Source organism: Lithobates pipiens, unplaced genomic scaffold (genome assembly GCF_037356315.1).
Source record: "Lithobates pipiens isolate NorthernLeopardFrog02 unplaced genomic scaffold, aLitPip1_a1.2 Scaffold_19, whole genome shotgun sequence".
Classification (NCBI taxonomy): domain Eukaryota; kingdom Metazoa; phylum Chordata; class Amphibia; order Anura; family Ranidae; genus Lithobates; species Lithobates pipiens.
Window position 1 is genome coordinate 48,270,332 of NW_027507764.1, and position 23,275 is coordinate 48,293,606.

General features: G+C 43.1%; 1 protein-coding gene across 1 annotated transcript in view; it reads left to right on the forward strand.

Annotated features, from left to right (window-relative positions):
- The first annotated feature begins 2,865 nt into the window (after positions 1-2,865).
- The window catches only part of THSD7A (thrombospondin type 1 domain containing 7A), a 443,828-nt gene continuing 423,418 nt past the window's right edge, over positions 2,866-23,275 (forward strand). Inside the window, exon 1 of the mRNA XM_077490719.1 lies at positions 2,866-3,413. Coding sequence (XP_077346845.1) covers positions 3,287-3,413 — 127 coding nt within the window. The 5' untranslated portion in view covers positions 2,866-3,286. The remainder of the gene's footprint in view (positions 3,414-23,275) is intronic.

Below are 23,275 nucleotides of genomic sequence, written 5' to 3' on the forward strand. Positions count from 1 at the left end.
GAGCAGCCTTGTGTGCCAAGCCAGGGACCGGACAGGCCAGCGGGGTAAAGCTTGAGAAGTATCTTGAGTGCCAAGCTAAGGACCCAGCAGAGAAGCGGTGGTGACGTTTGAGGAAGATACTACAGCAACTATTGGAGGAGCTCAAGGGATTCAGTAGCAGTGAATCATCTAGTCTAGGGAAAGACTGGGATCTCAATGGACTGAAGAACTACAAGAAGTGATTGTAGTTTTAGTGAAGGAACTGTTACACTTCGCGTTAGAAACTGTTAGACTGTTGCCATAGGAGACAGCATTCCTACACTACACATGCAGATGTGGTGTCTTGCTGGATGCCTTTCCATGCATGGCTGTCCTCCTGTTGAAGTCTCAGAGTCTGCTAATTAACTTTGCAAATATCTAAGGGTGTCCTGGCCCTAACCCTCTCTCCCAAAGTTCTGTTAAGAGAAATAAAACATCTGTGCATCCACAAAAGTGTCTGGCACCCAATGAAGCTACTTTGCATTACACCCACCATGCCACACAACCCACCATATACAGAAGGATGTCAGCTATCTCTGGCCCTGGAGGTTCTCATTAGACTGAAGGAGGCCTGGGACATTGCTACAGGCATAGCACAGTGTCCCTTTACCATATGATCAGCTGTGTCCATTCACAGCTGGTCACATGTAAATGAACTTGCAGGTTATCAGCAGTCCTTTCCTCCCATGCTGTGTCTGTGTGATGAAAGGAGAGCTGATAACTGGCAAGGCTGACAGTACATTGTTTGCAAAAATAGATCCCCCACCAGTAACAATAGACCTCCCCAGCAACAAATGATCCCCCAACGACAATAGAGTCCTCAGCAGCCAGCATCAATAGACCTTCCAGAACACCCCAGCATCCCATTCAGTGCTGGAGACGCCGGAACTGCATTCCCCCCGCCGCGTTCCCGCTGAAAAAAAAGCCCTGATCCTACAGCACTGCCAGTCAACACAACTGCAATACTCACCTTATGGCTTGGTTCACACTACTGTGTGTGTGGGTGCGCATGTACATTTCACATGCGTTCCTGCACATTCTATGAGTTTCAATCAACTGCCCTACCTGCGAGAAACGCAGAGAAAGAAGTCCCCGACCCTGGGCAGGACTGGGCAGCACTAATGTAATGTGTGATGATGAACCCTCTTGGGGGTGAAAACAACACGGAAAATGGGCAGAATTATGCTAGTGTACTTTCACCTGAAGAAGACCCTTCGCGCCCGACCGAGAAGAAGAAAATTGGGGGCATCAATGAGTCAAGAGGGGAAGTAGATATTGCCAATACGTCTTTTTTTTTTTTTTTTTTTGGGGGGGGGGGGGGGTTTAATGCAGAAGGGGGATATGAAAAAAAAATCTTAATTTCTACTCTAAGCCCTTGTACACACGGTCGGACATTCCGACAACTCGACAGTCCGACGGATTATGTCCGAAACTGGTGTTGAATACACACGGTCGGACAAAGTTGTCAGAAAATCCGATCGTTCAGAACGTGATGAAGTTATTTCGTTACGATGGGACTACATTCACGCTAGTAGCCAATAGCTTTGGTGTAGGAATTTGATCTGAGCATGCGTGCCACTTTGTCCGACCGGAATTCTCTACACATGATCGGACAAAGTCCGATCGGATCATGTTGTCGGAAAATTTTATAGCAGGAAATTCCGATGGAAACAGTCTGATGGAGCCATTATTTCTTTCTCCTGAAGCAGCCCATACAATTCTAATGCTGTTTAATGATTTGGAAAAAAAAAATCCAAAAAATCCAAAAAAAACAATATAAAACAACAATGTAAATCCTATCGGTAACACAAATGGTAGCTGCACAATGACACATTGCTACAAATAGTCATTTTGTCTTGGAAGTACATATAATTATATTCAATGAGTTAATAACACTTGAATTAGTCATTCTCTGTTGACAGAGCCTGTCCTTCCATCCTTTAGCTTTGTTTTGGTTAAGAGGCATCTGGGTGCCTCCAATTATATGCAAGTCAGTGTTTTTTTAATCTCTGTCTCTCTCTGTCTCTCTTTTTTGTCCTCTGTTCTAGAAATTATTTTTCATTTTTATATATTTAATATAATTTAGGTTTTATAATATAAATATATATATATATATATATATATATATATATATATATATATATATATAATTAGACAAATCTGAAAATAAATATCTAAAATATCAAAAAAAAAAAAAAATCTAAGAGAGAAATGAAAAAAGAAATCTAAAAATAAATATGTAAAAAAAAAACACAATAAAATATAAAACGTATCAAAACAATTTAAAAAATAAAATTCCAAGACAAGACTAAGAGAGAGAGATTGAGACAAAAATAAAAAATACAAAAATACAATGTAGTATAAAAAAAAAAAAATAATAATAATAATAAAAAAATATATATAATATATACCTTTGTGTGTGTGTGTGTGTGTATATATATATATATATATATTCCATTGTATTTTTTTTTTGTCTCTATCGCTCTCTTAGTCCTGTCTTACAATTTTATTTTTTTTATTGTTTTTGTATATTTTATATTTTATTGTTATTTTTTTACATATTTATTTTTAGATTTCTTTCTTTTTTTCTTTTCTCTCTTAGATTTTTTTTCATATTTTATACAAATTATCTTTATTGTATATTTCATATTTTATTATTATTTATTATTTTATTTCACTCTCTCTCTTTTTTATATTTTATAAATGTTTTCTTGTATATTTATTGCATATTTTATTGTTATATTTACTGCATATTTTATGTTTTTATTATATGTTTTATATATTCCTAATTGCTATATATATTTTTTTTATCCCTCTCTCTTTATGTCCTCTCTCTCTCTTAGAATTTCCTTTTCTCTTTCTCTCCCTCTCTCCAGCTGGTGTAATTTATTACCGCAACCTCCCAGACCAAGATAACCTGTTCAGTCATCTGGAGCCCCCTGCAGACAGATGTCTCTCTTTGAGCTGAGTGAAGACTGCCACTAGTCAGTGAATGGGAGAGGAGAGAAGCTGCAGCATCCTCAGCACAAGAACACAACATCAGCATCACAAGCAGCAGCAGCAGCCCCTGGGCTCTATTGTTCCTGGCTCATAAATGTTTTTTTCCTTCCCGACTGTCATGCACAATAGCTGGAGAGATCTTTCTGTTGCTCGGTACTTAAAATAAAAAAAAAACAAAAAAGGGAAAAGGGAAGAAGGAGAGCTGAGTGTGAAGTGGGCTGCTCATTGTGTTCAGGCTGCAGCCACCACCGAGCCGCCTGGAGGAGGCATGGGGCTGGGAGGGAGATGCTCGGCTGGTCCTTGCTGTGGAGTGATCGTCCTTCTTCTTGTGGGATTGTGTCGGGTCCATTCACAAGGCGAGCATGAAGCCAAGAGCATCTACGTATGGAAGACAGGTAAGACAATGCAAGCCGCTCCGTATTGTCATCAACCTTCCATCTAGGTGCTATGGGGCACAGCTGCCCAACCTTCTTGGGTTGTGGCCCCAGGTGTTGGGGTGTCATTGTCAGGGTGCCATTGCTGGAGGACCCACAGCGGGTACTTGTCATTGGAATTCCATCAAATAAATGTTATTTTTAGTAAATTGGGGGATTCATGAATGTATTGTGGGGGGGGGGGGGGACCCTCATCTCTACCACAGGTTGTGCGCTGTGACTGGTGAACAATGCTTCTTTACATTGAGATTGTCAAGTTATAGTCATTGGGAGTCATTGAGAGTCATTGAGAGTCATAGGGAGCCACAGGGAATGGTGCAATAGTGAGACTAAGTTTTAATTATGTTAAACACATGTATAATTATCTATCTATTTATCAATCTATCTATTAAAACACGTCTACATATAATCTATTCATGTATCTCTTGAATCCAACTCTTTACCCATCTCTTTATTGATAGATCAGTTTGTTATCTATCTATCAATTGACATATATGATATTTATGTAGCTTTTGAATCTTTCTGTGTCTAGTGTCTAGTTCTCCCTGCGTATGATCTCTCTACATCTCTCTCTATCTCCCCTCCCTTCTCTCTCTGTATTCTCTCCCTCATTCTGTTTCTTGACTCTCACTCTTGTCATCTCTTCTTCCCTCTTTCTTTGTATCCTATCTATCTATCTATCTATCTATCTATCTATCTATCTATCTATCTATCTATATATTGTATCTATCTATCTATCTATCTATCTATCTACTGTACCTATCTATCTCGTATCCTTATATCTATCTGCTCTCCTTCTGTCTATTATCTATCTTTCTACTATTATCTTATCGCAGTATCTATTGATCTATCTATATATCTTCTATTTATCTATATATCTTCTATCTATCTATTTATATATATATATATATATATATATATATATATATATATATATATATATATATATATATATATATATAAAATATATATATATATATATATATATATATATATATAGCTATATCTACTATTCTCCTATTACAGTATATATCTATATATCGTGTATCTATCTATATATCCAACTTTCTATCTATCTATCTATCTATCTATCTCTAACTGCAAATGATCTTTCCCACATCTTGTTTTCTCTCTCTTTTTTTTCTCAATCACTCCCTTTTCCTATCTACCCATCTCTCTATATATCCTTTCTTTCATCTCTCTCTCTCCCTCCTTAACTCTTTTCTTTGTCCATCACTATCTATCTATCTATCTATCTATCTATCTATCTATCTATCTATCTATCTATCTATCTATCGCCCTCTCTCTCTCTCTCTCTCTCTCTCTCTCTCTCTCTCCCTGCACAAGATCTATCCGACTTCTTGTTTTCTCTCTCCCTTTTCTTGCTCCCTCACTTTTCCTTTTCCTTTCTATCCCCCTCTCTCTGCAATCTCTATCTATATATCCTTCCCTCTCTCGTATTCCTTAACTATTTCTTTATCTATCTATCTATCTATCTATCTATCTATCTATCTCCTTATGTATATAGCTATCCCATATATATAGATCTCCTCTATCTTTCTCTCTCTTCTTCTATCCATGTAGCTGTACTATAATGTACTGATCACTAAGCCCTCTGCAGACTGTCCACAGTCCAGTTGACAGTAAAGGTGGATTGTCCAAATGGCAGCAGGTTATCCGATGTGTCCTGGCGGTGTGGCGTATGCTCCACACGTGCAGATATCCTCCTAGGGTGTACCAGCAGCATCATGTATTATGTTATTATGTTGCTGCACCTTTTTATTTTTTTTTTTACTTTGGCTTTGTTGGTTTTGCATTTGGACTCTGCTGGTTTAACGCAGAACAAATCTTGCCATGGAAAAAAAAAACTTTGCAGTTGAGCTGATTTGTTACGGTAGCGTGTAGTGACAAGCTGGCATTAGCGGTGACATACATTTAGAAAATGAGGATGTTGCAGCGTAGTGGAAGGACATCATTTTCTGCAGCCAAGCAATGCCAGACAGCTGATGCAGCAGCAAAATGAAGACCGGCGTTGTCTGTGTGTAAAGGAAACATTATATATATATATATATATATATATATATATATACATATACACACACACAGTATATTTAGCAGCTTGGTCAGAGCCTTGCAGAGTCACAGGGAAGGCAGCATGTTGCTGTCAGTGGTCCTGCCACTTATCTCCAGTCATCAAACAAAAAGTGACCAGGGGATGGAAATAGCCCCATCTTTGTCCCTTCTTATGGAAATGAGTGCCTGCTAAATCCAGGCTCCGCTCTAAATGGGAACAGAAGCTGAATCAATCTGTTGATTTAATTTGCAAATGGTCCCTCATCCTAAATAAGTTGCATAACAAAGTTAAAACAATAACATGAACCCAGGTCTTTTCCTGAATCGCAAACTCGCCCTGGCTGCATGCCACCAAGACGGATTAATTTACATGGACACAGATATCCTGAATTTTTTAAGAGCCCCCGCGTTTTATCCAGATGCTCGATGGAGAGATTAAAGGGAAATTCATTTAAACCAAAGACAGCTTTCTGTCCAACTGCTGCCAGGCTAGGGCTGGCAGTGGGTGAGTCTTTGTCATCCGGTCGTCGGAGGTTGTGGAATAGAGAGGAGTCTGTGTTTCGGAAGCTTCTGGAGAATGTTAATTATTTTTGTTCTTGGTACAATGTGGTGTAATATTTGTGGGAAAGGCTGCTACCAGAGAAATGTGTATGGTTGTAAACACATGTAATAAAGACTTTATTCAGATTTAGGCTATAAAAATGCAATGATAGAAAATAATTCTAACAGTTTTTTGGGCATTTCTATATTCTAGAACAAGCGTGTCAAACTCTATTTTATCGTGAATAGAAATGATAGAAATCAGGAGTGTTCTGTGTATAATGTGCAGAGTTCAGTTTAGGGGTGTGCTGTGTACAAAGTGCAGGGTTTAGGAGTACCCCATGCACAGAGTTCAGAGCTCAGTTCAGGGGTGTGCTATGTACAGAGTGCAGGGTTCAGAAGTGCATTATGTATAGAGTTCAGCAGTGTGCTGTGTACAGAGTGCAGGGTTCAGGGGTGCGCTGTGTACAGAGTGCAGGGTTCAGGGGTGCGCTGTGTAGAGTGCAGGGTTCAGGGGTGCACTATGTACAGAGTGCAGGGTTCAGGAGAGCCCTATGCACAGAGTGCAGAGTTCAGTTCAGTTGTTTGCTGTGTACAGAGTGCAGGGTTCAGGGGTGCGCTATGTACAGAGTGTATGGTTCAGGGGTGTGCTATGTACAGAGTGCATGGTTCAGGGATGTGCTATGTACAGAGTGCAGGGTTCAGGGGTGCGCTGTGTACAGAGTGCAGGGTTCAGGAGAGCCCTATGCGCAGAGTGCAGAATTCAGTTCAGGTGTTTGCTGTGTACAGAGTGCAGAGTTCAGGGGTGCGCTATGTACAGAGTGCAGGGTTCAGGGGTGTGCTGTGTACAGAGTGCAGGGTTCAGGAGAGCCCTATGCACAGAGTGCAGAATTCAGTTCAGGTGTTTGCTGTGTACAGAGTGCAGGGTTCAGGGGTGCACTATGTACAGAGTGCATGGTTCAAGGGTGTGCTATGTACAAAGTGCAGGGTTCAGGAGTGCATTATGTGCAGAGTTCAGCAGTGTGCTGTGTACAAAGTGCAAGGTTCAGAGATGTGCTGTGTACAGAGTGCAGGGTTACGGGGTGCGTTATGTGCAGAGTAAAAAGTTAATTGGTGCACTGTGTACAGAATGCAGGCTTTAGGGGTGCACTATGCACAATGTGCAACCCTAACCCCCAGTAGCTTCCTCCCATCTCTCTCTCCTACCTTGCCCAGCTCTAGTACCCCCTCTAGTACCGCGGTTCTGCCTCACCTTGCAGGGAGTCCGTTCTCTCTCAGATTCTGGAGGTCTGTCCCCGCCATGAAAGCATGCAGAGATCTGTTAGTTCTATGAGCCGCTGAGAGCAAAGCTGTCCCTTGTAAACACAGAAGGCTTCTGTGTTTACAAGTGACAGCAGGGAGAAAATAGTAAGAGCCGGAGGTGGTAGAATGGAGTTCCTCCACGCTCCATCTGCAAGACTGCATGCAGGGGCCACATGACAAGGCCTGGAGGGCCAGATTCAGCCCACGGGACTTGTGTTTGACATATGTGTTAGAGAAGAAAGCTTAGAGTATAAGTGATACTCTTTTATTGGCTAATTTCACTCTGCCTAACCCCTGCCTTAATCTCTAATACATGTCCCTGTCTTAAAATAAAAAATAATAATTAACTAAAAAAATAAAAAAACACATACTTACTAGACCATGTAATCCAGTGTTGTCTTGCTTGAAGAAAAAGTTCTCCCCTCGCCCATCTTTAGTGGATGGACTAGTGCATGTGCAGACAGGTCGTGAGTCTCTACCAGGTCCACGGGACTTGGCAGCCCCCTACAATGGGGTTCCTTTTACAAAGGAAAATACTGTGCACTCTGCAAATGTAGTTGCTCCAGATATTGGTAATTGAGGGGAAGCGCTGTTGACTTCCATCATCCAATCATGTGCAAGCAAAAATGCTGTTTCTTTTATTTTCCTTGCACGTGATTGGGTATTTTTTGCAAAGTCAAGCTTTACCTAATTTTCTAAGCTCTGGAGCAACTGCACTTGTAAAATTTCTAAGAGTGAAGCCCCGTACACACGAGCGGACTTTTCGACATCCAAACTCCGACGGACTGAGTCCGTCAGACTATCCGATCGTGTGTGGGCTGCAACGGACTTTTGATTCGCCAAAGTCTGACGGACTTTAGAAATGAAGCATGCTTCAAATTTTCCCGACGGAACTCCGCCGGACCCGGTCCCCGTCGAAAAATCCGCTCGTGTGTATGCTACTCCGACGGACTAAAACCGACGCTAGGGAAGCTATTGGCTACTGGCTATGAACTTCCTTATTCGAATCCAGTCGTACGTCATCACGTTCGACTCCGTCGGAGTTTGGTGTGATGGTGTGTGTCCAAGTCCGTTCGGTCGAAAAGTCCGCCAGAACTCCGTCGGAACTCCGGCGGAACTCCTTTGGAGGTCTGTCGGAGATAAGTCCTCTCGTGTGTACGGGGCTTAAGAGTCTATTTTCCCTTAGTATATCAATCCCAATGTGTCCGCTCATGGGTCAAATTCCCTGCTCCAGCACAGACAGGTCACAGGTCTCTCTGCCAGTTCTCTGGCATCGGCGTGGGTGCAGATGCATAACATCTCTGAGATAGCTACATCACACATCCCAAACAGCAATTTTAAAAGTTGTTGCTCGTGGCATGCGCACACATGCCACGGAGTCTCTTCCGGAGAACTAATCTGGTGCGTGCATAGACACGCCGCAGGCTTTGTCAGGTCCCAACACCTGGCAGAGGCTCTGCGCATGCATCAGATCTTCATTAAAGATGGCGGTGCTGGAGAAACGAGGCAAAGGGGGGAACCTTTGCAAATGGTTCCTAGGGATGGCTATGGCACACATTCTAGGAAGTAGTTTGTGAGATACACACGTGCCACAAGGTCTCTCTGGCTGAGGCCTGTGACATGTCTGCAGATGCAGGGTGCTTTGACATCATCCTAGCCTAGGCTAGGATTTATCAAGTAAAAAATAAATAAAAGATAAAAACAAAAAAAAAAGTTACTTACTAAAATACTTTTTTTTTTTTTTTTTTTGCCAATGTGTAAGACGTGGGGGGGGGGGGGGGGGGACCTTGCAAAAGTTCCACATTTAAGATATTAAAGTTTCAAGCATTCGAGATAACTTAAGCCTGAAGAAGGGATCTAAGTCATCCTTAAAGCTTGCACTTTTAATTATCTTAAAGTGGAACTTCACTCCCCCAATCAATATTAATTATTTTTAATCCTCATGCTTCTAGCATTAGTAAATCGATAGTAAGATTTATTATATTTAATTGTTTTAAACAGTTTTTTTTTTGCATTTCTTCAGTTACTTCCTGGTTTCTTGCCTAGGCAACTTTGTCATACATCCCAGGAGTCTTCAGGAGAGGAGGAGGGGTTTCCCCAGCTAAGCACACTCTCCTGTGTTTCGTCAGAATTGGCGGCGTGTCAGAATGTGTAACGGAAGTGACATTACGTCGCAGCCATCTTGCTACACCCCACACTCCTCCACAGTAAGGATACAGCGGGAAGGGGGCAAGCGGACATCTTGTTACACCCACCGTAGTATTGAATTTTACACTTAATTTTAAATATAATCTGAGTTTATATAGTGAAATACAGTACTTAGAACTCCATTTGACTGTTTAGATGTTGAATTTTAAAAGCTAAAACGTCTGTCCGATTAGCAAACCTGTGAGATCAGCAGGCTTGCCGCTGCTTTTAAAATGAAACATTTAAACATTCAGGCGGAGTTCTAAGTATTGCATTTCACTATATAAACTCAGTTTACTGTTCAAAGTGTAAAATGCAAAACTCTGTGGGTGTAACAAGATGTCTGCTTGCCCCCTTCTCAGTGTAACCTTACTGTAGTGTAGCAAGATGGCGGCGATGAAGCATCACTTCCGTTACACATTCTGACGGGTCGCCTAATCTGACGAAACACCTGCATGCATGCTTAATCTAAGGGCAGAGGGATTCCAGGAAGTAAACTCTACCTGAATAATTTGCCCTTACTCAAGATGACAATGGCCAGAAATGCTAAAGGGGGGGGGGGGGTTTCAAAGTGATTTCTCAACAAAACATAGCAAAGAGACATGGTTGGATGTGGAGAGTTTGCTTTGAAAATTAAAAATGAATTAAATAGTGTTTTTGGTTTGTGGTGCCTCAGATACAGTGACCATCCACTTTAAGTTCCCAATAAAAGGTATCACTTAAACTCCAAACCTTCTGCTTCAATTGGTGTCTGACACTGTACAGTACTCTACTACTGCTATATTCAAGATGAAAGTGCAAAACATACCCAACTGCCCTTCTGATGCCAACAGACAAGGTTTTCCTGTTGGGAATCCCTGCCAATCTCCTGTTTTAGAACCACCCCTGAGCATGGCTAAGGCTTCACTTGAAGCTGTGGGGCCTATTTGCAGTTGATCCTCAGAAACACATAGCTAAAGAGCATTGAGCCTCATGAAAAAGGTCAAAGTCAGGCTTCAGGCAATGGAAGAAAGCCAAGTTGCTGTAAGCTTTGATAGCCCCAGAGCAGCCCTGTTAAAACAGATGATCTGCCAGTGTTTTATGCAGATTCAACCTTGCCCATCAGCAGCAGGATGACAGGAAGAAAAGTACAGAAAGGAATTAAAAAAATATTTAAAGCCATAAGAATGACTGTCTGCTCTTATCTGCAGTTTACTTTTGGAGTCACTTTGGGAGAAAAGTTCCTCCAAAGGCTTCTAGTGACACTTTGGTTTTTGGGACAACACTACTTTACACTTTGCCCCAGGCAGGCCTGGGTCTCCATCACAGCAGCCTGTAGGCACACAAAAATTGGCACCCCAAGTAATATCCTTCTTCTAATGCCACGTACACACAACCAGACTTTTTGACAGCAAAGGTCCGACGGAACAAGTCCGTCGGACAATTCGATTTTGTGTGGGCTCCATCGGACCTTTGCTTGCCAAAAATCTGGTGGACTTTAGAAATAGAACATGTTTTAAATTTTTACACCGGAACTCCGCCGGAGCCAGTTCCTACCGAGAAATCCGCTCGTGTGTATGCTAGTCTGACGGACAAAAACCGACGCGAGGGCAGCTATTGGCTACTGGCTATGAACTTCCTTACTCTAGTCCGGTCGTACGTCATCGCGTTCGAATCCATCTGACTTTAGTGTGATTGTGTGTGGCCAAGTCTGTTCATTTGGAAAGTCCATCAGAGCTCCGTCAGAACTCCGCCAAAGTCCGTCGGACCTACTCCCTCGTGTGTATGGGGCATAAGTGTAAAAAGAGCAGTACTCCTTTGACAGCACTCCATAAAAAACTCTTTTATTGAGCTAAGCGGGTTCACTGTGAGTTCCCACCCGTAAACTGAACCGTCAACGCGTCAGTGATGGAACGTTTTCGGGCAGGAACCCACTGCGTACCCACTTGTGAGAAGTGTGTCATAGATGTGTGGTCCTTCGTTATTTACATGGATGACACATGAAGCAAAAGCGCCATCGTTCACCCACAACTGAAAGGAACTCTTTTGAGTTTGCATCAGTGTGGTTTCCTACAATTCTACAAACTGTAAAAATGCAAATTTTGACTTTTTTCATCAAAAGTCAACTGACAATCCCAGTCTTCAGCTTTAACCATTGTGTTGTAGGCAGAGAACAGTGGAGTAAGTCAAGCACGGGAAGGGCAGAGATGTCTTTGACATGCTGGCCTATGACTTACACTTTGACTTCACCTTTTCTATGCTGTGCAAGAGGCAAGATGGTGAGGCCAATAGAGAATAACTGGACAGACTTTCCAACGTTTCAGTCCGGTGGGAGACAGTTGACCCCACCCAAAGTCTGTTTGATGCCTGCCCACACCCTGCTTACTAATTTGAGCGGGCCACCCAAATCCCCTCTATTATTACTGTATGTAAACACCACCCACTCATGGCCCTCAATTACTGTAATGAATGCCTTCTTGAGTGGGTGCCCACGCACAGTAACTCAAATAAGTTTGAAACTGTGATTACAGCACATTATGCGGGATGGGATGACTAAAGATCCAAGTGCTGTATGTCTCCACCACAGCACACAACTTCTGCCACCCAAAGCAACATCCCTCTTCTAAATGTAAGAAACGGAGGTCTGCACGTCTTTGATGTGACTCCATAAAAACAAGTTTTATTGAGCTAAGTGGGCACATTGTGAGTCCCCGTCCATAAACCACCCCTGCTAACGCACTTTACTTTGAAATGTGTCAGACAGTTCTCGGGCAGGGACTCACAGTGTGCCTACTTGGCTCAATAAAGCTTGTTTTTACGACGTGACCTCATTGGTCTGTGGCTTACGTGGATGACACATGGAGCAGGAATGGGCTCCTGTGACCAGCACTGTGGTTTACCCATAACTGAAAGGAACATTCTGGAGCTTAGAGTGGTGTGGTTTTCTGCAAGTCCATTGTATGTAATAAAATGTGTGCTAATTAAAGTAGACTTTGCATGAAAATGCTTATCTTGCTGCCCCCATGTTTTAAAAAAGCCAAGTGGAAGAAATAAACCTCAGAAGAAAAATGTAAATATAAAAAATACTCACCCTACACCCAGGCTTCTGGCATGCATGCCTAGGCACGGTGCGTTTAGCGGCCCCTTCTCATCGGATCCTGGGAAAAAACTGTCCCTTTGGACTCTACTGGAGTGTCTTATTGTTAGATTTGGGATCATCAGCTTTTTTAGGATCCGGCAGTGAAACTTACTGACGTCACCCTCGCGTACAGGAAGGGTCTGGAGCCTGGTTTACACTTTCTTCTAATTTTACATATTTTTCTATTACTTTCACTTACCTTTTTTACTTGCAAGATTTCCATACAAGGTTCATTTAAAGTGAACCAATCGTCAATGATATAAACATAATCACCACCATCAGCTCTTTTGATGCACTCCTCCTTTCCCAAATTCTGCAGCCTAAGCAAACTAAACAGCCCTGTTACCGATAAGCAAGTTTAGACAAGTCATCCGATAATCCCAGCCACCATCTCTATCCACTCTATTGTAGGCAGAGAACAGTGAAGCAAGTCAAGCACAGGAAACATGTCTTTGACATATGGGCTGTAACTGACAGCCTGACGTCACCTTCTCTATGCTGTGCAAGGCAAAGATAGTGGAGCCCAATGGGGAATAACTGGATATATTTACCAACATTTCAGTCCCAGCCCTTGGGACACAGTTGACCCTGCCAACAGTCTTTCTTAGGTCTGCCCAGTGACCTCTCAGTCCTGCCCAGACCCCACCATTTTACAAGAGTGGATTGCCTAACGTGCATCTCTAATTATGTGGGGACTGCCCATAATGAAGACCTTCTAGAGTAGCTGTGCATGCAAAAAGGGCAACACCCTTGCATTGCCAGGGACACAGCTTCATAGGGACTGAGGGGCGGCTGCCCTGGGCACTGTGGTATCATGGGAAGTGTGGGGGCGACTGCAAGAAGATTGAGGGAGGGGAATTTTGTTGGGATTGGAAATTTGAGGGTGGCCGGGGGTAAATTGTTCTAGGAAAATAAATTTGGGGAGGGGTGTGCTTGATGATGATATCGTAGAGGGGATTTATGCTAGGAGGGTACATTTTTTGGGGAGAGGATTTGTGCTAGAAGGGGGGATGGAGAGTGTATATTCAGATGTGAAATTTTGAGGGGTAAAGAATTTGTGCTAGGGGAGGTGATTTTTTTTGGGGGGGGGGGGTTGTGGTAGGAGGATATGGGGGATGGGGGGCAAAGATTTGTCCTGGGAGGGGGGATTTTAGCAGGAGGGCAGATTTGTACTGAGAGGAGGGGGAATCGGTTATTAAGGGGTAAGCATGCATTTGTGTTGGGAGGAGGATGGGGCAAAATTACTTGTGCTAGGAGGCGGGAAGTGTGGGGTTTATGCTAGAAGAGGTGATGTGGTAGAGGGGATTTGTGCTAGGAGGTGCCATTGTTTTTTTTTTTTGGGGGGGGGGATTCATGCTAGGAGGGAGGTGGGGGGAGATTTGTGCTGTGAGGGGAGGTTTTAGAGTGGGGGGATGTATATTCAGATGTGAAATTTGAGCGGGTAGAGGATTTGTGCTGGGCGAGAGGGGATTTTTTTTGGGTGGAGGAAGGGGGTAGGTATGCCTTTGTGCTAGGAGGATTTGGGAATTTGTTATTAGGGGGTAAGCATGCATTAGTGTTGGGAGGGGGGTGGGGTAAAATGACTTGTGCTAGGAGTGGGAAAGTGGGGGGTTTGTGCTAGAAGAGGTGATATGGTAGAGGGGATTTGTGCTACAAGGGAGGGGGGTTATGGAGTGGTGGGGGGGAGAGGATGTAAATTCAAATGTGAAATTTGAGGGGTAGAGGATTTGTTCTAGGAGAGGTGATTTTTCTTTTTTTTTTGGGGGGGGGGGATGAGGGGGTATGCATTTGTGCTAGGAAGATTTGGGAATTTGTTATTAGTGGGTAAGCATGCATTTGGGAGGGGGGATGGGGCAAAAGGACTTGTGCTAGGAGGGGAGGGTTTGTGCTAGAAGAGGTGATATGGGTAGAGGGGATTTGTGCTAGAAGGGGGGGGGGTGGGGTTGTGCTGGGAGGGGGGGTTTTGGAGTGGGGGGATGTATATTCAGATGTGAAATTTGAGGGGAAGAGGATTTGTGCTAGGAGAGTTTTTTTTGGGGGGGGGGGGGGGGTGCATCATATAACCTAGGAGGATTTGTTGGATGGGGGGGGGGCAAAGATTTTTGCTGGGAGGAGGGATTTTAGCAGGAGGGCAGATTTTTACTGGGAGGAGGGGGGATTTATTATTATGGGGTAAGCATGCAGATTAGTGCTCGATTTTTTTGGGGGTGAAGGGGGATGTTTGCTGACACATAATGCTCATACATCTTGGGGGGGGTGGGCACAGTTTGGCATGTTCGCCCCCTGGGCTCTAGATGACCTTGTCCTGGCACTGGTTGCATGACATTTAAACATGTGCGTTCCATCGGCTTCTGCAGCGACGGGCGCAGCGGTTACTGGTAATTGCCTGAACGGAGGCAAATTCTGCAGCTCGGGGGCCTCTGCGGTGGGTCACATCTACTTCTAGGGATATGCAACTGGGACAATAGTTAATTGTATAAAAAAATCGTTTTTTTGGGGGGGGATTTTCAAATCTTAATGGAATGTTTTAACTCTGTGAGCACCAGATGGGATGTTGAAAGATTCAAATCCGTCCTGATCTCCTTGGGAGCTCAGCGTACAGAGGATGTATGACAGAGACGTATTAAGCCGCTGTAAATTGGGTTAGTCTCCCATCATGCTGATAGCACAGCTTATCATCATAATGGAGGCAGCTCAGTCTTTGATTTGTCTTAACACCAGCTCGAGGGCTTGTGATGCTTGTAGTTCCAGTGGATGTGACGGTGATTATGAAATGGATATCTGAATTATATCGCTCCAATAACTGGGAAATTCACACACTTCCCAAAGTGATTAATGTACACTTAGGAAATAGCTGGATACAGCGTAATAAATTCACTCGATGGAAAAGACGCGCTTTCAGGTTTGTATGTGATTTTTATCTGCACTGTAATGCCGCGAGCACGCGAGCGGAATGTCCGAGTCCGACGGAAGCTTTTCATCGTATATATTCTGATCGTGTGTATGCCTCATTGGACTTTTTTTTCCCGAATATTCTGACGGACCTAGAAATAGAACATGTTTTAACTACTTGAGGTCTGGGCCATAGCCGAATGACGGCTACAGCGCGGACCTCAATTTCGGGGAGGCCGTCATAGGACATCCTCCCCTGTGCACACTCCCTGCAGGGCGCGTGGGGTGCGCGCTGTGATCACTGGGTCACAGAGACTCGGCTGATCACCTTACCATGTGATCAGCTATCAACCAACAGATGCCTGACAGCTGATCACATGATGTAAACAAAAGCTCGGTGATCGTTTTTTTTTTCTCCTCACACTGACAGCATGAGGAGAAAAAAAAAAACGATCACCGGCTTATGTTCGGTCCCGAAGAGGAAGGAGGCACATCTGCCTCCTCTGTGCAATTTAGTACCCCCTGCCAGTGCCACCTGTCATCGTGCCCATAGTTCCCACAGTGCCCACCAGTGCCACCTATCAATGCCCACCAGTGATGCCAATCAGTGCTACCTAGAAGTGCTGCCTATCACTGCCACCTGACGGTGCCCATCACTGCCACCTCATCAGCATACATCAATGAAGGAGAAAAATTACCTATTTACAACATTTTATAACAAAATATAAAAAAATATATATAAAATATATATATTATTTTTCAATTTTTTTAACAAAAAATAAAAACCACAGAGGTGATTAAATACCACCAAAAGAAAGCTCTATTTGTGGGAAAAAAATGATAAAAATTTCATTTGGGTACAGTGTTGTATGACCGCGCAATTGTCATTCAAAATGCGACATCGCTGAAAGCTGAAAATTGGTCTGGACAGGAGGGGGGTTTAAGTGACCAGTAAGCAAGTGGTTAAATATTTCCGACGGAATCACCAGATGGCAGATTGAATTCGGTCTTCCATAGAGTCATGATTAGTATGCCATGTAAAGTGTATACTGTGTACCTACCTCTTTCTTGCTCTCGGTAATATATTTACTATGTACTCCCCTTTCCCTCCCTCCCCCTTGTGTATCCCACTTCTATGTTATATGATATGTCCATGCCCATGTTGGGCATTGTTTGAAATTAATAAAAAATTTATATTTGAAAAAAAAAAAATATTTCCGACGGAACCAATTCCTATCGGGAAAACCGCTCGTCTGTATGCTGTTCTGACAGACCAAAAACGACGCATGCTCTGAAGCAAGTATGAGACGGAAGCTATTGGCTGCCGTCTATTGAACTTTCTTTTTCTAGTCCCGTCGTACGTGTTGTACGTCACCACGTTCTTAACGATCAGACTTTGGTGTGATCGTGTGTACGCAGGACAGTTTCAGTGGAACTCTGTCGGAAACTCAGTCGGAAAAACCTTTGGAGCTTATTCCGACCAGAAAACCGGCCGTGTGTACGCGGCATTACAGTCAATGCCGGACACATTTTTAGAAGAGCCGAAGACTAGCCCTTTATTAACATTTTTTCAATTTGCTTCTCTCTACTGACTAACACTGCAAAAATACATTTTCCTTTCAGTTATATATATAGAAAAAACAGAGACCTTCAAATTGGACTTTTTGGGGCAGAAACGCCAATTGAGCAAAAGACAATTAGGTATAATAAAAAATATAAGTGTAAAAGGACACAGACGGACTGTGTCAGGTACAGTACATTTCAACAGATGCAAAGTGATGTAAACAACAATGCTCATGACATCACAACCACTAATTTTGTATCACTCATGAACAGTGTGATACTCAACGCGTTTCAAAGTCGTGCATTTTTCCTCTTCATCAGGGAAAAGTGGTGAAGGTATCTATGATATCATGTGCAAGCAGGTATCTTGTTGTATCACATCAAAGGTTTTTATTAAAAACAAGGAGAGTTGGTTCTAAGCCGTCCAAGAAGATCGAAGACAGGGAGGTCACCCCACTGACGGCCAAAAGGGGGGGGGGGCGGGGCAGGAAAGCCTAACCCTCCGGATCACCCACACCAAAAGGTCAGAAAGTTGAATCCCCAACAACATATCCCCCAACAACATTTTTTTAAATATAAAATTGAAACATTGACGCAGCATACATAAGGGCTCTTGCAGATGGGCGCCATAAATTACACATTTTATTTGTTCAGGCTTTTTTTTTTTTTTACTGATAGGAATGCAGCTCAGGGCAGGGACAAGGGCTGGGCAGGAGGGAGAGCCGCCCCAGGCACAGCAGTAGGAGGGGCACCCACTTTCTGAATGCAGGTTCAGAATCAGTGGCTGGCAAAGTGGGCTGTGGCTTCATGTCTGCTCTAACAGCTTCTGTTTCCACACTGTGCTCTAACATGCCCACTCACCACCCCATCTGCCAACAGCCGAAACAAAAAACACCCCATGGGTGTACAACAGTTGGGCAGAGCCAAGAAGTTAGTACCCAGGTTAACCACCTCAATATCGGGCACTTTCTCCCACTTCCTGCCCAGACCAGTTTTCAGCTTTCAGTGCTGTCACACTTTGAATGACAATTGCGCGGTCATGCAACACTTTACCCATATGACATTTTTATCATTTTTTTTTTCATATAAATAGAGCTTTCTTTTGGTGATCTACTAGAGCTACGTTCAGCCACTTCCGATCTACATGCTCTGGCCCTAGCATTGGAGGCACATCATTACTCTGGGCCGGTGTACTGACGAGAAAGGTCCCCTCATCGGATAGTGTCCGCCCTGTACTATGCAGGCGCATCGCTTGCGCAGTACGGAGGACAAAGGAGACGCCGAAAGTCTCCGAAGATTAACAGCTGTTCATCAGCTCTACACGGCGCCTGCGCACTTAACACTACATTGTGTCACATGCTCCGATGCTCGTGGGGGGGGATTTGTCAAATGGATGTATCTTTGGGGGGCATGTTTACAGAACTGAAGGGTGGATTTAGCAATGTTGATGGGTGGGTTTGGTGGATTGTAACATTGAACTACCCACCCTTATCACCGCCCCATCTCTGGGCATTGTGTAGCCACACCACCCCTTGCAGAGTTGTAGGAGCATCGGGAGCGTGTAACAGAATGTAGTATGAAGTGCGCAGGCGCCATGTAGGGCTGATGAACAGCTGTTAATTTTCTGAGACTTTCGGCGTCTCGTTTGTCCTCCGTACTGCGCAAACGCTGCACCTGCGCAGTACAGCGCGGACACTATCCGATGGGGGACATTTCTCGACAGGACACCAGCTTCCTGACGGTGACATGGTTGGCCCATGCCTATACACTTTGTGTTGACACGACCAATTGTAGTCTCCTCAAGCTGTGAATGGGACAAGTTGGGTGTTAACTTATTTAAATTGCTTTAAACTGTCAATATCCTAACTCCAAAGCAACTTATGTAATTCTGATTGGAAAATTCATTTCCCCAGCAACCGAGACATGGTTCAATGATGCCTAGCATCATCCAGACTACTTTCTCTGAGTCCATACCACCATAAACCTGTCCTTAGGGGTGTATCATCACTAGACGTGCACACTGAAATATTTTGTTTCGGAATTTGGTTTTCGTCCAAAAAATAAATTTATTTAGTTACTCCCAAACGTATTAGTCTGAAAATCCGAAATAATTAAGGTCGAATCTGTCATTGAAGGCTTATGGTGTCCGTTGAATGTTCTAAGAAGATTCGACAGAACAGCTAAACTGTACGACGGCGCAATTGTACATTTCTGGTCGATTGTTCCGCCTACAAGCTATAGTAGAATTTTATGTTGTATGACACTAGTAATAATTATATTTATTAATTATTATTACTAGTCAACCAACATTATAATTCTTCTATAGCCCACGGGCGGAGCATTTGACCATAAATGTCCGCTCGTGGCGACTGCTTCGTCAAATCTTCATGTTGAATCTTTTCTCTCTGTCAAATCTTTTCTCTCTATGTCGAATAATCTTGGACTAATAGAGTTAGGTTAGGCACATTCAACCTTTTTTGCTATTGTCTCTATAATGTCAAATCTTTTCTCTCTATGTAGAATAATCTTGGACTAATAGAGCTAAGGTTAGGCGTATTCGACCACAGGTTCAATGGAAACAGATCACTATTGTCAGCGTCATGTCGAATCTCCTTTCTATATCGAACTGTTGTCGCAACGAAAACGAAAATAAAGCATTTGTTTATGTCGGATCTTTCGGTTCTCGGATTCTGCATGTTTGTTATCGTTTGTTAAAACGATAACAAAAATACACAAATTTGGACGAAAATGCATTCGGACGAAAACTAATGCACATGTCTAATCATCACACCCCCATTGTGAGCCAGGTCTTCTTCTCACAAATGCTCTTTTGGCTGCATGGGCTACAAATTCCCATAGACACAATCCAAAATCTCATGGAAGGCCTTTCCAGAAGAGTGGAGGCTGTTATATGTGTAAATGGTTGGCGTAAATGGGTTTTGGAATGTCCAACAGGCTCATATACAGTAGATGAGATGGTCAGGGGTTGATAAACATTTGGCCATATAGCGTAAGCAGTATAGGAAATATTGAGCATGTAAGCAGTACAGGGAGTAGTTAGTCACCATTGTGGAGTAAGGTATGCAGGGTATAGTGACAGCTGTGACACATGCAGTTGGGAGGTACACGCAGTGAAAAGCTTTGAGTCATTCAACATCTCCACATTTATCAGTCACCGTCAGCACTTCTCTTCTTCAGCCTCATCATTCTCCTTTCCATCAAGAAGTCCCATTGTCTACGGCCCTCTGTGCTATTCACACATCCCAAATCAGATTGACCTTTGCCAACACATGGATATCAATTTCATCACCTCTCATCAAGGCTGGCCTGTGTTTTCTGTGCACCCTGTGGTTTGCTATGCTCTATTTTCAGCTTTCTTCACAACAATACAGAGGAGGATACAATTTGGTTACACCCTTGTCCTTAGATTCCCTCTTCAGTTTTGAGCGGCATCTGGTAGTTTGCATCACCTGGTGGCTCTTTATATCTCTTATGCAGTGTACATATGGCCAGACTTTCCGGCAGACTAGGTCCGACGGTCTTCCCAATAGACTTTCCGCAGACTTACGACGGACTTTCTGAACAAACGGACTTGGCCACACACAATCATACCAAAGTCTGACGGATTCGACCGTGATGACGTACGACCGGAATAAGAAAGTTCATAGCCAGTAGCCAATAGCTGCCCTAGCGTTGGTTTTCGTCCGCCGGACTAGCATGCAGATGAACGGATTTTTCGACCTGACTCGAGTCCGTTGGAAAGATTTGGAACATGTTCTAAATCTAAGGTCCTTCTGATTTTTCAACAGCAAAGGTCGGATGAAGCCCACGCATGGTCGAATAGTCCAAAGGATTCGTTCCGTCGGACCTTTGCTGTCAAAGTCCAGACAAGTGTACTCGGCATTAGAATCCTAAGTGACAAGATGCTCATATTTGGTTCTTTCAAAGCCATAGCAAAAGTATCATTGTAAAGAAGGCTCAAGAGGTAAAGATGTTGGTGGGGTCCTGGACCCCAATATGAAGAGTACTCCTTAATTTTAAAGATATGGATGTTCTCTAGATACCGCCAAGTCCAATAGGTCCCCAGAGTACCTATAGTGAGTACAGTGGAAAAACCGTAGCTCCATACTAACAATTTTACAGCTCTCGTCTTTCCATTGTACTCACCGTAACAAAGGCAAGACTATTTAGAGTCTGTAGGGAGTATGTGACACTATTCCTTTGCTTGTGATGGCACTTGGGTAGAACTGGAATCTTCAGTAAAGTATCTAATCTAGCAAATGCTCGTTTGGCTGAATGGGCACAAATTCCCATAGGCACAATGCAAAATCCAGAAGAACGGAGGCTGTTATATGCAAAAATAGGTGGCCAACCCTGCATTATCGGCCATGAATTTGTTCAGACTATTTATAGTCTGTAGGGAATGTGTGACACTATTCCTTTGCTTATGATGGAAGTTGGGTGAACTGGAATCTCAAGTAAGGAACCGTTGATTCCAAAATGTGGATGACTTTAGAGTTGGACTGAAATTCATGATTTTGGGTGTCACAAGCTGAATCTGAATTTCATTGTTATTTTCAGCAGATTGAATTCCTAACAGGCGTCTGAGAGAAAAGGACCAAAGGCTCTTCCTGCCTTAAATCTGCTTCTGCTGTTGCCTGGGCACCCTATACCTTGACTTCAAGTACACATCAGGTCATGTCCCACCCTTCTAATTTAGTATCCCAAGTAGAGTCTAGTGATCTCAATATGACTTTATCAGTCCAAATGTAAAATGCCCCCGTCTTAAGAATGTTAATTTACCTTGCAGCCGAGAACTAGGAAAGTGAATAAGTGAATAAATCAGAAAAAATTCATTGTTGAGTTATTGTCACGTATCTGGTGGAGAATGAGCTGGAAAGTGGGCTTATCTTGCACCCTTTGTCCAAACCCATGGTGCTGGTGATAGGAAGTGTGAGGACTAGACATGTGTGTTTAATTTCGTTCCGATCTGAAATTTGGACACCATTTTCCTTATTATACATAATACTATACAACAGTAACAAATTTCAATGAACTTGAATTAAACATTAACGATTTTTGAAATTTGTTTGTTTAATTTGGATATTTGAAGCATCCAAATGAAACAAATGATTCAAATTCATTCAAAAATAGCTGTTAAAGAGTGGTGTGGCCTTCCGGCCACCGTGTCCTTAACAACCGTGGCTCACTGACAGCAGAATATAAACTGACAAATTAATTTAAACCACCCTCCCCCCGCCTCCAATCCATACCAGACCATTCATTGGAAGAGGTCTCCCATGCTTTTTTAAGATTCTACGATTTTTTTAATGTCGACAATTGGTTGTTAGGGACGCCGCAGCTGGCTTGGTGGCCCGCTCCTTAACAACCAGCTATTCTTTACAGAGAATTCAGATTGGTTGATCAATTTTCGACCGATTTGACTTGTAATCCTTCCAATAATTTGGAATTTGTTTGAAAATGAATAAACGAAACAAATTCCACAAACAAATAACGAAACGCAAACTAGTAACATAATGAACCTATCCAGAATGAAACAAAGAAAATGTCTCCGTTCTGCACATGTCTAATGAGGACAGGGAGTGACATGAAAGTCGATGTAGCAGGCAGCGCCAGCTATTGGTTGCAGGATACAAATGACTGTGGATCACCAAACAAGAACCAGGGAGCGGTACATGGTGATCCTTGATTAGCAGACTGGAGTGAAACCAGGAAACAAACCAAAAGATCATAAACCGGCCGGCAAGGTATAGGAACATCAGGCAGAGGTAGAGTCAGGATACAAGCCGGGGTCAGCTCACAGCCAGGCAGCGAGGTACAGGAACGTAAGGCAAAAGCGGAGTAAGGGTAGGAGCTGAGGTCACAACAGGTAAGCAGGAATCCAAAGACAGGTTAAAGGTACAGATTGTGCATGAGAAGGCAAATATAGCAGGTCAGAGCACAGCGACTAACTAAAGACCACTCAGCAATCTGTTTGTCACAATCCAGCTTAAAGCAGACCTTTCGTCTTTTTTTCATCTATTAAATCTTCTGCCTTTGTTGTTTTAATATTGGATAGTAAAACATTTTTTCTGCCAGTAAATACCTTATACAGCCCACTTCCTGTTTCTTGTCTGGTCATTAGCCC